This window comes from Bradysia coprophila (assembly GCF_014529535.1).
Source record: "Bradysia coprophila strain Holo2 chromosome IV unlocalized genomic scaffold, BU_Bcop_v1 contig_5, whole genome shotgun sequence".
In the NCBI taxonomy this organism is placed as follows: domain Eukaryota; kingdom Metazoa; phylum Arthropoda; class Insecta; order Diptera; family Sciaridae; genus Bradysia; species Bradysia coprophila.
In genome coordinates, this window is record NW_023503374.1 from 2113446 (window position 1) to 2126197 (window position 12752).

Sequence of the window (12752 nt, forward strand, 5' to 3'; positions counted from 1 at the left end):
CGCGTCTCGATCATTTCCATTTTACATTAGAAATGAGTCCGTGTGTATTACACTTGTACCCAATGCCATACAGAGTCATTAGATTTAATTGAACATAAGAAATCAAAAGCAGAAAAACTACTAACCCCCCTTGTAACTCTAACTCTGGCTTCCTCACCCAATCACCCAATCAAATGGTTGCACTTTACACGGAAAACATTTGTGTTACTTGAAGTCATTAGCGATGAGATGGGGAATTTTCCTCTTACACATCATCATCACATTTGACTGTAAATAATGTTAACAAATCCGTTTTCCACTTAACAACCTTTTTTTTCGTCTTCTCTTCCTTACATAACTTCCTTACATTTGTATTGTATATCACTTCCTCATTGTCCATTCACGTTCAAGTTATCCTCAAGTAAACAAACACACCAAGCACGAGACTGCGCACAAATCAACACATTTTCTATTTGCACCCCCATTTGTCATATGAATGAAAATACACCCACTTTCAGTTTATGTTACTACTACGTCTATTTAAGTTGATGGATTATTAGATACAATGTGAGAAACGAACGAATACTTCACAGCGTTTCACGAAAAAGCTTACAACTTGTGATGGATTTCTCACCTACATTTCCTCGGATAGCGACGAGTATCACACACAAAACACACTTCTTCACACTACTTTTTTTTGTTTTTTCTTGTTCATTCTTTTTTCCCTCTCATTCTTCATAAATATCATAAACTACATCTGCTTAACTTCATTAATTTTCTGCAGCTTATCATTAATAAAATTTTCTGTTAATACACGACACACACGTACTAAAGAGATCATTTTATTGTAATGTCTTTCATTATGTTACTGTAACCGATATTGAATTTCATTGACTTCATTTATTCGAATGGGTTACAATGAAAATAGCCATTTACAATACATGTATCGAAAAGGGTTTTCTGAACGATAATATCGTTTTCTGAACGATAATATCGTTTTCTGAACGATAATATCGTTTTCTGAACGATAATATCGTTTTCTGAACGATAATATCGTTTTCTGAACGATAATATCGTTTTCTGAACGATAATATCGTTTTCTGAACGATAATATCGTTTTCTGAACGATAATATCGTTTTCTGAACGATAATATCGTTTTCTGAACGATAATATCGTTTTCTGAACGATAATATCGTTTTCTGAACGATAATATCGTTTTCTGAACGATAATGTCGTTTTCTGAACGATAATGTCGTTTTCTGAACGATAATATCGTTTTCTGAACGATAATATCGTTTTCTGAATGATAGTATCGTTACTGACGATATTGACTGTGTAGAACTGTCACCTCTCCATTTTCAATCGAAAAATGGTATTACTTTAGGCATCAAATGTTAAGTTGTACCAGGGCTTATTAATCGTTTTTATTGGTAATTCTTAAGAATTTTAAGGCTGAAAACAAACGAGACATTGAAAACGTGTGTTGGTCCTAGTTTTCATTGACAAATAGAGCAATCGCAATTTTCGATAGAGAAATTTCTAACTTTATTTGACAGTTGCGACCATTTCGTCATGAAAACAAGGACCTAAACGCGTTTTGAATGCCTCGTTTGTTTTCAGCATAAGGAATCCTAAGAATTAAATTCTGAGTTCTTCTTAAAAATTCTTGAAAGTTCATAAATGTAAGGAGATATTGTTCACTTCAAAATTCATAAAATTTAAAAAATTTCAGAACTTTTTCGAAATTTTAAAAATTTTAAAATTGAAAATCGGAATAATAAGCTCTGAGTTGTATACCGAATTGAGCCGTGAAGTTGGTAAAATATCTTGAGCCTTAAACATCTTTATGTACACTAGTGCGATCAAAATCTTGCGTAAGTGGATTTTCATAGGTCCACGCACTAGTGTATAAAAGTGACATTTTTATATATGAAGATATTGTTCCTAACATGGGCATAAACTGCAGTTTTGACAGTATGATGTGTTGTCAACCTTAATTTTACCTCGAATTTTCCATTTTTACATCTACTGCACAAAGTGTCCCTTTAGGCACATGTTATGAAAATAGCTATTTTTGATACAAGTATCGGAACACATATTTTGCACTCTGATGTCGATACTTTCGATATCAACGTACCTAACGTCACATTCATTCATTCATTTTTTTTGTTTTCGTTCTTTGGTTTTTTGAACTGTTTCATTTGTTTCTTTTGTGCCAAGCTATAATATCTCTTTTAACAAAAAAATTTAGTTGTAAAATTGTTCAATAAAGACATAACAAAAACAAAAATACTTAGAACTAGGGACTACGTGGATATGAATTGTTCTTTTCCACTGCAATTTGTGTTAGTTATGCTGAGAACAAGATTCATTTATTGAAGTAGTTGACAAGATAGTTGATTTATACCTCTCATTGGCGTAGTCTACCATTTCCTTTCATTTTGATCAGTCAGAACAGAGTTCTTTGCATCGAATAGAAGAGGTAGCGACATGATCAATTCTTACTTCTTTTGTTTAAAGAGTCATCTAGAGGTTGAATTAAAATCTTTCACTTTTCTGATGTAGGAGGTGTTGTGGATTGTAAATGATTCCAAACAAATTTTGTTTAACCAGTGAAAACCTAGATTTTTTGAGTTTAGACCTTATTCTTGTTGAAAGCGCGTACCTAACCAAAATTCAGAAAATAAAAATCTAGATTTTCATTTGTTCAACAAAATTCTTGTGGAATCCATTACGAACCACAACAGCTTCCAAATTAGAAAACATGACGAATTTCACATGTCTCTCCCTATTTTGGTATAAAATCGTTTATTTTAGTCATCATTGTCGATCACAGATGACTAACCATTTCGATACGATTCCCATCAGTTTAGGATTTTTATTCGGAATACCATCGATAGTCGAATGAAATTAATTGATTTTTATATTTCATACTAATTGATTGATGGTATTGATGGAAAAACGGATATCATTCAGTGATAGGTATGATAACTCTCCAATAATTAAAACTTGTTAATGGCAATCGTTGAAACGTTCGTAATAAAAAGATCACGAATGTGAAAATGTGCAATAGTTTCGCTAACGAAAATAGATAAATTACTTCGAAGTTATGATGGGTGTTGTTATGTACGTGCAGATACGCAAAGCATCGAATCTAATTTGCATTTGAATTTAATGCGTCTAAAGTTGGTATACGATGATCGATAAATTTTATTGCTTAGATCGAATTATTGCCATTAGCCGTATTACCTTTTGTGGACAGTTTTACTACGAATAACTAAACTTTTACGATCGATAAACTGTGGGCATTCCATCGTTGAATGATTGGAAATTATGCACTTGGTTTTATGTATTATTGAACAATTTTCAACTGGTAATAGTAGACATTGCATGCTGAGATAGTAATTCATTACGTGAGGTAACCATTTTGTGATGAAAGCAAACTGATAAGTGTGTTTTTTAGCAACAAGACTGTCTTTTCGAGCCGAAGTTGAGCTTTACAACTACACTTGTCGAAAAGACAGTTACCGAAGCTTGTTGCTCAAAGCACACTTGGGAGTTTGCTTTCATCACAAAATTGTTTCCGAACTAATGACGTACGTATCATCCAATGTATTCTCTCTTACTACCTGTCCCATGCGAAAGTTCATTTCCACTCGAGAAAATGAAAATCGTCCACATGTAATGGTTCATTTTCGCAGCGGGCAAATTGCTATGCAATGGTCAACTTTCGCTTGGGGCAGGTAGTAAAATCTACACATTCATTTCATACTCATTTTTTTGAGAGGCCACGCACTACCTAGGTACTAATGAATCCAAGTAGTGCACCTCTAGTAAAATTCTCATTTTTGTTGATTTTTTTGTTTGATTTTTTTTTCTTTTCTTTTTTTATTATTTTCGACACGTTAGGAAAAAACGTTCACTATCTGATTGGTTAATAGCGCCGAACACCAAATGGTGTGGAAGGGGACAAAGTGCAGGCAGATACAATGAACTTGGTGGGGCTTCTAAAGCTGACAAATGTTGTCGACGACATGACCATTGTAGAATGAACATTCAAGCAATGTCCACAAAATGGCACTTGTTCAATTACCGTCCATTTACAATCAGTCATTGTAGCTGCGATATGAGGTTAGCCAAACATTCAGTCAAATTTTACATTTTGGGATTTTTATTAGATTAGGCATAAAGGGTAAAGCCATATAAATTCAGTCGGATCGAGATGAAAAGAAAAACAACAAACCAAAGTCGAAGATGCCCAATTTATCGTGAAACAATAAAAAGGGTTGCGATTTGGCAAGGTAAGGATAAGCGAATGACTTTTGTCAGGACACCCAAGACGAAATAAGCTTAAAAGCTTCTCTGTTTATTCAAATGTCTTCCCACATTCCGTTCTATTTTCAATGCAACCTTAATCCGAAAACAAAACACTTACCAGTCCGACCACTTTTGCAACATTATTATGCATATACTTTCTCAGACACCCAACGTTGGATGGTATATATTCCACCTTGAACTTATTACACTAGACTCAAGCGTAATCTCAAAACAGTAAAATCAGTTTTCGATGTATACGTACCTCCTCGACGCTCCTCTTCTAAATCCTTTTTACCGTTAAATCCACACAAATCACTTTATCCCATCGACATTTCCCAGCCATCCGAAAAATAACACAAAATAAAATTCCCTCTTGCAAACGAGAAAATATTCTCCGGTCGTTATACGAAAATGAAACGACTTTAAAACGAAAAAGGACAATTGCAGAAAACGCAGAGATTTATCAAGCGAATTTCTAAGAGTCCCCGGCACAAAGTGGTGTGGCAAAGGATGGTCAGCTAAAAGATACACCGATTTGGGTGGTTTCTCGAAAGCTGACCGTTGCTGTCGACAGCATGACAAATCATGTCCATTTTGGATTATGGGTTTTGAGACAAAGTACGGATTCTTTAACTGGCGAATTAACACGATAATGCACTGCAAATGTGATGAAAGGTAAAAAATGAACAGAATTTGTTGGTGTGATGGTTTGTTCTGGTTATTTGATAATTTAGACTGTAAGTAGAAATGGGTCGATTAGTATTTTGTGTGTGCAATGATTGTCTTGACACAAGAAAATATCGTTGCACAATCAAAATATGTGTTGTACACACTGGAAACATCATAGGTGAGTGTAAGGTAAGTACTTTGTTACATTTTTACGATATACTACTTAGGAATGATTGGAGTGTTGCGGGAAAATGCTGAGAGTGACTGTGACACATTTTCTCATCTTAACCAAGGCTGTTAGCCCCAAAGTTTACAGTTTTGAACTTAACATTCAAATTATCTTTTTTCGAAATGAATAAACTCTGTCTGTACAAGACCTTCCATTCTGACAAGCAAAACAACTAAACTCACCTTGGAGTAGTAATGTTGCTCCAGCCATCCGCTTTGTAACCATCATTATCTGTAATCTCTTGGAACGTTCATGAATCAATACACCCAAAAGAAAGAAATATTCATACCGCACATGTTCTTCCAAATCACACATATCGCACCCATATAGCCCGGTATTTATAGATTCCCGTAGAATATATCAATTTTTGTTTGTATACACAAAATACAACAGAATTTATAGTATCTGATTTTGGTGTTTATTTATCTTTTACGCATCGTCGCACTATACGATTGAAGAAGAGAAGAAGGAAAAAAAACCCACTCTCGAATCCAATTTTTTTTATGATTCTTCTGAACGCAACAAGAAATTGTGAAAATGTGCATCGATCGTACAACCGTACACACAGACAAAAGGAGCTTCTTTGAAGATTCTGTTTAGGTTTCAATTCGATAAATATGTTCGAACCGCTAAGGAAACTGAAAGAATTTCAATTTTTTTTTTTCGAACATTTTTCGACAAAACTAAGAAAAATGTTTCCCTCGGATGGCAACCGTATACAAGTTTTTCGTATGCAATTTGTCTTATTTGATTTCAATCTAGAGTCTGCAGGCGTTATGGCAACTAACAAAACATTTTTTTTGTTTATAATGGAAAGATGCATTTTTTAACGGAATTTTTATCATCTCAGGTAAAATTCATGGAAATGAGGTGATGACATATTTCGTTTCGTTTTCATGTTTTTATTATCTATCGTCTGTGTGTCATTCGTCTGATTGATTTACCGTCTATAGTAAGCAGCATCACGTAAAGTTGAGTAGTGTAATGTTACTCAACATACTTTTGTTTTCCCTATGATCGAAAGTTGCTTATTACAACCCTAGGGATGAAAACATGCTACATACGTCAAAAAGCGTACTTTCGATGCCCTCCCTGAAGCAAGTAAAATCCATTACAGAACACGGGATAAAAATGAAAAGTCTCGTTTTAGTGTGTTTATTGACCTCGGTTACGCCTCGGATCAACAAAATTCACATGAAAACTTATAACACTCGGGAAACGAGTGAAAAGTCTGGTTTTCGTGTGTATTGTTGATCCGAGGCGACGTCGAGTCAACGTTTTATCCATTGTCATGTAAAAGACTATTTCTTCCCCATTCCACCACGACACAAATAGCATTATAAAATGTTACCATTCTGCAATATTAGCCCTATTTTGTTATTTAACATACTTTCCAACCGAACACACATTCATGTGACTCTTTACCCATTTATCGCAGGGTATACATTACATAAACCACAGTATTGATTGACTGTATGAATATAATAACACCTTCGGCGTATTCACATAGTATAGAATGGTTAAGCCAGCTAAAACATACATACTTGCTGTGGTCATAACAATGGAAAACAAATGACTCTCTATTTGACAATATTATTACAAGAAACACATAAAAATTAGAAACCCGAAAAAAATCCGTCTCTCAACAAACACACTTTACTCAAACAGACTTTTACAATTTTTTTTTGAATTGTGACCTACCCTAACGAAAATCATAAATTATAACCCGCAAATCGTTTTTGTGACATTTCTTTCGGATTTAAGGGAAAGTTTCGGTTTCGAGGATTTTTTTTCTCTTCTATCTTGTGCTTGAAAATTGAAATAGAGGACATTATTATGTCGAGAAGAGGTTGAATGGAATGGGACATAAATTCGCCCCAGCCATACAAACCTATAACAATAATAAAATTATTGACATCTGAATTAAAGGAGAGTATAGATGTGAGCAGATGCGTTTTGCGGTTGAAATTATTTGCACCTAATTTATATAATAACACTGAAGTGAAGTGTGAAATTGATTGTACGAAATTAGTCGTACAAATAAATAGACATCAACGCTGCTTATGGTTTGTTGTTGACCGTATAGATAAACAAAAATGTATTTCGGTGGCTGTTGACAGTTTTATTGTTCATTTGTTTTCCACAGATGCGAAAGAAAGATCAGTAGAACAATCAATGAGTCTATTACTTCATTTGATCTTACTTGAAAACATCATCTTTTACTTCATTCGTTTTGCCGAGGTTGTTACATCGTTTGCATATTTAATAAGACCAAATAAGCTAGAGCAAAGCACCATGACTTAGAAGTCTCAGCTCAAAGGATTGAATTAATCCTTAGGTTTCACGAGCAGAAATCCGATCGCCAAATTGTCAATCTATTATTTCTTTTTTTTCACTGATGCCCTGTAGCAATAGACAACATCATTATGTTGCCAGTACTGCTCGTTTGATTTATAAGAAACAATATTTTTACTAATGAGTGAAGTTGGTTCACAAAAAATAGAGCGCTGACATTAGAAACTTTATGCCGTATTGTATTAGAACTCTAACAGAATTCTATAAAAACCTATCATATTTGAGCGTTAGTTTTCAAACAGCATTTCCTCCCTATAAGTAAGACTTTTCATTTTTTAACGACAACGATGATGACAAATGACGAACTGTAATCAATGTTCTCCTTTAGCAAAAAATAACATCAAATGAAGTAATAGATTTTGTACCAAAGGTTTTAATAGAAAGAAAAAGTTAGGAGTTGACCTTCGAACAATAATAAAACTGAAATCATACCTTTTACTACTTCAGCTGTTTCTGGAAACAAAATTCTTCTTCATTGTTATGACTTGCGCCACACACATCCCATATTTCGATAAATTCAATCAACACTACACTTGTCTCTCGATGTAATGTTTTACCTCGGATATATTTCAAGTTATAAAAAGTTTCTATCTTTTCAGACACTTTTCATCTTTATTTTATGACTTATTTATCCAATTTATAATCCAGCTATTTAAGAACGGTCGGAATAATTAAAATTCGTGTCTGTTAATTTACGAATGCAGTGCAGTACACAGTTTTATAGAGGTGCAATGGAACAGATTTTTTTCATTTTTTTTTAATTGAATCATGTAGAATAATAATGTTTTCGTTCTCTTTTAAATTATGGTCATATTTTATTGGCGTTGTTATAATTATGATGTTGTGAAGGTCTCCTATATCTTCGTTGATACTAAACGTTATACAAGCCGTTGTAAACGTGCAAATTTTTATACATTTTTATTATTATTAATCATTTCGTTTTCGTATAATTATTCCGTTTAACGATTACAAGCAATCAAACGTCGTAATACCAATAAATTTGCCGTTTATTGAATGTTCCCTGTAAATTGTGGATTTATCCACAATTCAGCTTAACGAAGAGAAAATCGCTTAATTGGCGAAATCCCTAAAAGAACTGACATTTTCATCCACTGATTGAAGTTTGCTTCTTTGTGTTTTTTCACAATATAAACGTATATACCACACTTACGGCGTATGGATATGGATATAATATAAAAACGTCCAGACACACAATGCCACCAGTTATTTCGAGTAGTGGTAGTTTCCCGTTGATGGTGAATTTAATATTTAATTTGAAATTTGTTGATGGTAGTTCCTTGATCGCTCACCAATTCTAACAACACAAAATGACGTTCAAAACAAAGTTTCAACCAAACATTGGTCTACCAATAGTAGGTTACATTGGGGTGTTTTTAATCAACAATCTTCGTTAACTGTCTCGCATTCGGCTCGGATATGGAAACTATTCACTAGTCGAAAAACAGTTACAGAAGGAAGTTGCTCATACACTTGGAGTTTGCGAGTATCACAAAGTTCTCTCTGAATTTATTATTTACGTAGCATCATCCAATGTATTCTGTTGTACTTCCTACCACATGCGAAAGTCGAATTTCACATAAAAATTCTTGAAAAATAAGCCGAAAATATTCCAAATTCGGAGGGTGTAAAGTACTATGTAATGGTCAACTTTCGCATAGGACAGGCAGTAAAAACATAAAATTGAAACTTTCCTTTTTCAAAATGCTGCACAAAGGATAAAACCTGTCATTTTGTACAAGGAAAATGTTTTTGGTCGAATAAAGTTTGGTCGAAACTGCATTGTAATCTGTTATCAAAGGTACTAGTTATACCAGTGGTACCATAGGCAGATAGATATGGTATGTTAATAGACAAGAAGTTATTTTTCACGTGGAACAATTAAATGAAAACTATCAATTGAAGTGACACGAAACAACGACGAAAATTTCATTTAATTGTAATATAAGACGACAAACATCGAACCGAGTCGTACACATAATTAATTATCCTTGGCTAAAAGGGAATTGATACGAGGCGTCATCAGATAAACATATAATATTTCATCGAACAACAACGGGAAAAAAGGTTTACAACAAATTGTTGTCCCAGTCTCATGTCTTGTAATCCGAAATTTATCTATTCGGTTAATTGAACGTTTCTTCACCGTAAATTGACAGATGAAGAAGAGAGAGACGAAAAAATTTATTTGTTCATCAAATCAAGGCTCGTCGTTTATTTCAATTTTTTTTTTTACTTTTTTTCTCGTCTCAAACTCAAAGACTTGCGCGCGTATCAGTCGGTAAACGATGTTTTATTCCACCAGAAAAAAAAGACGAAATCTAGTTTCAAATAATCATTTTACGAAATTAAATCATCATTTTGTAATAGGTCGATCAGAAATGTATATATGTGCCGTAGGTAGATCCATATCTATACGTTCTCATCAAGTTGATATGAAAATGTTCCTTCACACATGTTTGAAGATATTCTAATGATCTGATGTAAAAACTAATATAAATATTTATTCGAGCGTTATGGGCCAGAGAGCGACACACATTCCCATGTATCAGCACACGGACAAATCAGAATCTGAAATCTGTATTGAATTGGTTTGATGAGACTTTCATAATTGTGCCTCTTAATTAAACAAAAAAAAAAAAATTGGGTAAAATAGTATCTATGTCCAAAACTCCAGTCTGTGTGCAGCAACGACATAAAACTTTTATGTCATTGGTGGACAGTGACACTCTGGTAGTGAGGGATTTTTTTCAAAAACAACCTACCAAAATAGTACACATTTTCCAATAATGTACCACGCATGGTCTGATGTAACCGCGTAATCAATTTTGAAAACAGACTCAAATGCACTCATTTTCATAGTATTTTGACATAAATAATGAACCAAAGCACTGTCAAGCACCGAAGCTGACTTTAACATCACTCAATTAGTAGTTTAAAAGACACAGTCAGCTTTGGCACTAGACAGTGCGTTGAATGAACGCATTCAAGATAAAGCGACCGATTATGAGGAATCGGCCATACCTGGTTATTCACCTTCATTGGCATTTTCCAGTTGAATTTTTCATGTGTGCCCGAGAGGTGTTCTTCCTAGAAGCCAAAATCACTTCCAAAAAAATTATTTGAGGCTTGTGAGAAAACATGCACTTTTCTCATGGAAATTTCTCCAGTTACACGAAACATACAAGGTTGTGAGGGGTGTCATAAGAAAGGTAATTTCATATTCTTTCAGGGTCTTTTAAGGGGATTTCGCTTTTTGAATGTTTTTGAAAAGAATCCTCAGTGTAATATCGTTAGCTATTGATGCATCGATATCAAAGTGGAATAGAACAATGTGACTACGACATGGGGGTGGCGTTAAAGTTTAAAAACAAAGAAAGAGAAAAAATGCTGATCGAAGCAATAAATCTTCCACAATTTGTTGATTGTTTCATTTACGCATTTTCTTTCATTTAACTGCACTGAGAGGCCATAACATATACATTTCGTCATACCCCATCAAAATGTCATCACCAGTTCTCGCTGATGGGGTGATAAAATAACGATAAATAACATTTACCATCCAGCACATTAATGGCAAACTTGATAAAATAAAAGAATTGACTAAGCCAATAGATTCGGTGTAACCGCACTGTGTGTAACCGTTAAAAGAATTAAAGTCCCTTTCATCCCAGTTGTTATTGTTTACTGGGGTGTAAACATACGTATATCAAACGTGCATTTTCCCAGATTATGCTAGTTTTCCATTATTTGATTCGTCAACGGTGGAAAACGATTTTCTTTTTTGTGAAATTTTTCAAAATTGTTGTTGTATCGATTGATACCGTAAATATGTAGGGCGGTTGTGCGGATTAAATTTCCCACATTTTACTTTCTAGTTTGTTGATCTCTACAAAGTCCTCCAAACCCATTCCGTTCCCCAATAAAATTCCAATTATGATTAGTCGTCAATCGTCGTTGGTTTTTTCATCGAACCAACCACTTATAATGACAATTATTCGCTTAATTGATTATCACAAAAATAATGAACGGAACATTCTCCCGAATCACCAGTAAAAGATACTGTTTCCGATATGGATGGACATCAATATTTTTATTCAGAAACGTATGCTGCCTGAAATCGTAGTCAGTCCCGTACATATAACTATATGGCCAATATATTTAACTGGATCCCATATCTTTATCATCCATAACTTACAATGCGGTAATATAATCAAACGACCATGACAAATCCTCTACAAAAGGGAATCAATTGATTGCCAGTAAATACTTGAGTCGATTTGCTTGACCATTTTCAATATTCTATCAGGAAAAGGCATATTATATGAATGGTGTGTGTATGTGAGCCAAAGGCGATATATTACATTGTTCGTTTGGAAATGTTGTCTATATATAACCGAAACGTCTTTTAAGCATTTAAACGCATAAGAATGTGTGAGATTGATTGGTTTTATTATTATAATAGCTGTAATAGAGCTGGGATATTGAAATTGTGTTTTATATTGTATGGCAAAATGGGATTTTATTAATTTCTGTCTTTTCTCTTCTTTTCCATTGAAATGGACTAGGTTTCGGACATGCCTGAAAATGGCTGATTCATCAGACGCAACAATGGTCGGTAAACTGTTCTTTAACATCGTACAGACAAAGTGTTTCGTTTTAAAGCCAGAACGAATTTGCAAGAAACGATCGTGGTGGGGCAAATGTGAGAAGAAAGTGGTGAGAAAGCGGGCACACTTAAGGGACAACCGAAAGTTTTGAATTTAAGCAAAGTGACTTGGGACTCCCAAGCTGGGAGTGATAGTCTGGTGCGAGTTGTTCTTTCGCTCATAGAGGATGTAAAAAAGCGATATTTTTTGATGATTATAGCAGATTGAGGTTACCACGACTTCAGCATCTCATGTTGCCAAGCATCTCATGTTACAAAAATACGAAATAAATGCAAAAGTTGTAGATGGCGCTGTTATTCAAGATTACATCCGATATGATACAGGCATGTGATAGCTCAAAATTGGTCGAAATTGACAACTCTACAAAAGTCTGTCAGAAAACCTTTGAGATGACGTCTAATATGGCCGCCACAAAAAATGAAAATATGCTTAGCTCGGCCAAATTACTTCATATATGTTGCGTGTGATGAGAAACGAGTAATTTATCTCAATCTCAACATCCAATATGAGCGAA

The 12752-nt window shown here is 34.2% G+C and overlaps 1 protein-coding gene across 2 annotated transcripts in view; it reads left to right on the forward strand.

Moving 5' to 3' along the window:
• Positions 1 to 12331, forward strand: part of LOC119071570 — a 28889-nt gene extending 16558 nt beyond the window's left edge. The window contains exons 4-5 of one of the 2 annotated variants that reach the window (XM_037176509.1): positions 4745 to 4972; positions 12137 to 12331. In XM_037176509.1, coding sequence (XP_037032404.1) covers positions 4745 to 4972; positions 12137 to 12329 — 421 coding nt within the window. In that variant the 3' untranslated portion in view covers positions 12330 to 12331. Of the gene's footprint in view, positions 1 to 3889; positions 4112 to 4744; positions 4973 to 12136 lie in introns of both variants that reach the window. The other variant, XM_037176510.1, reaches the window with a different exon arrangement.
• Positions 12332 to 12752: the final 421 nt, after the last annotated feature.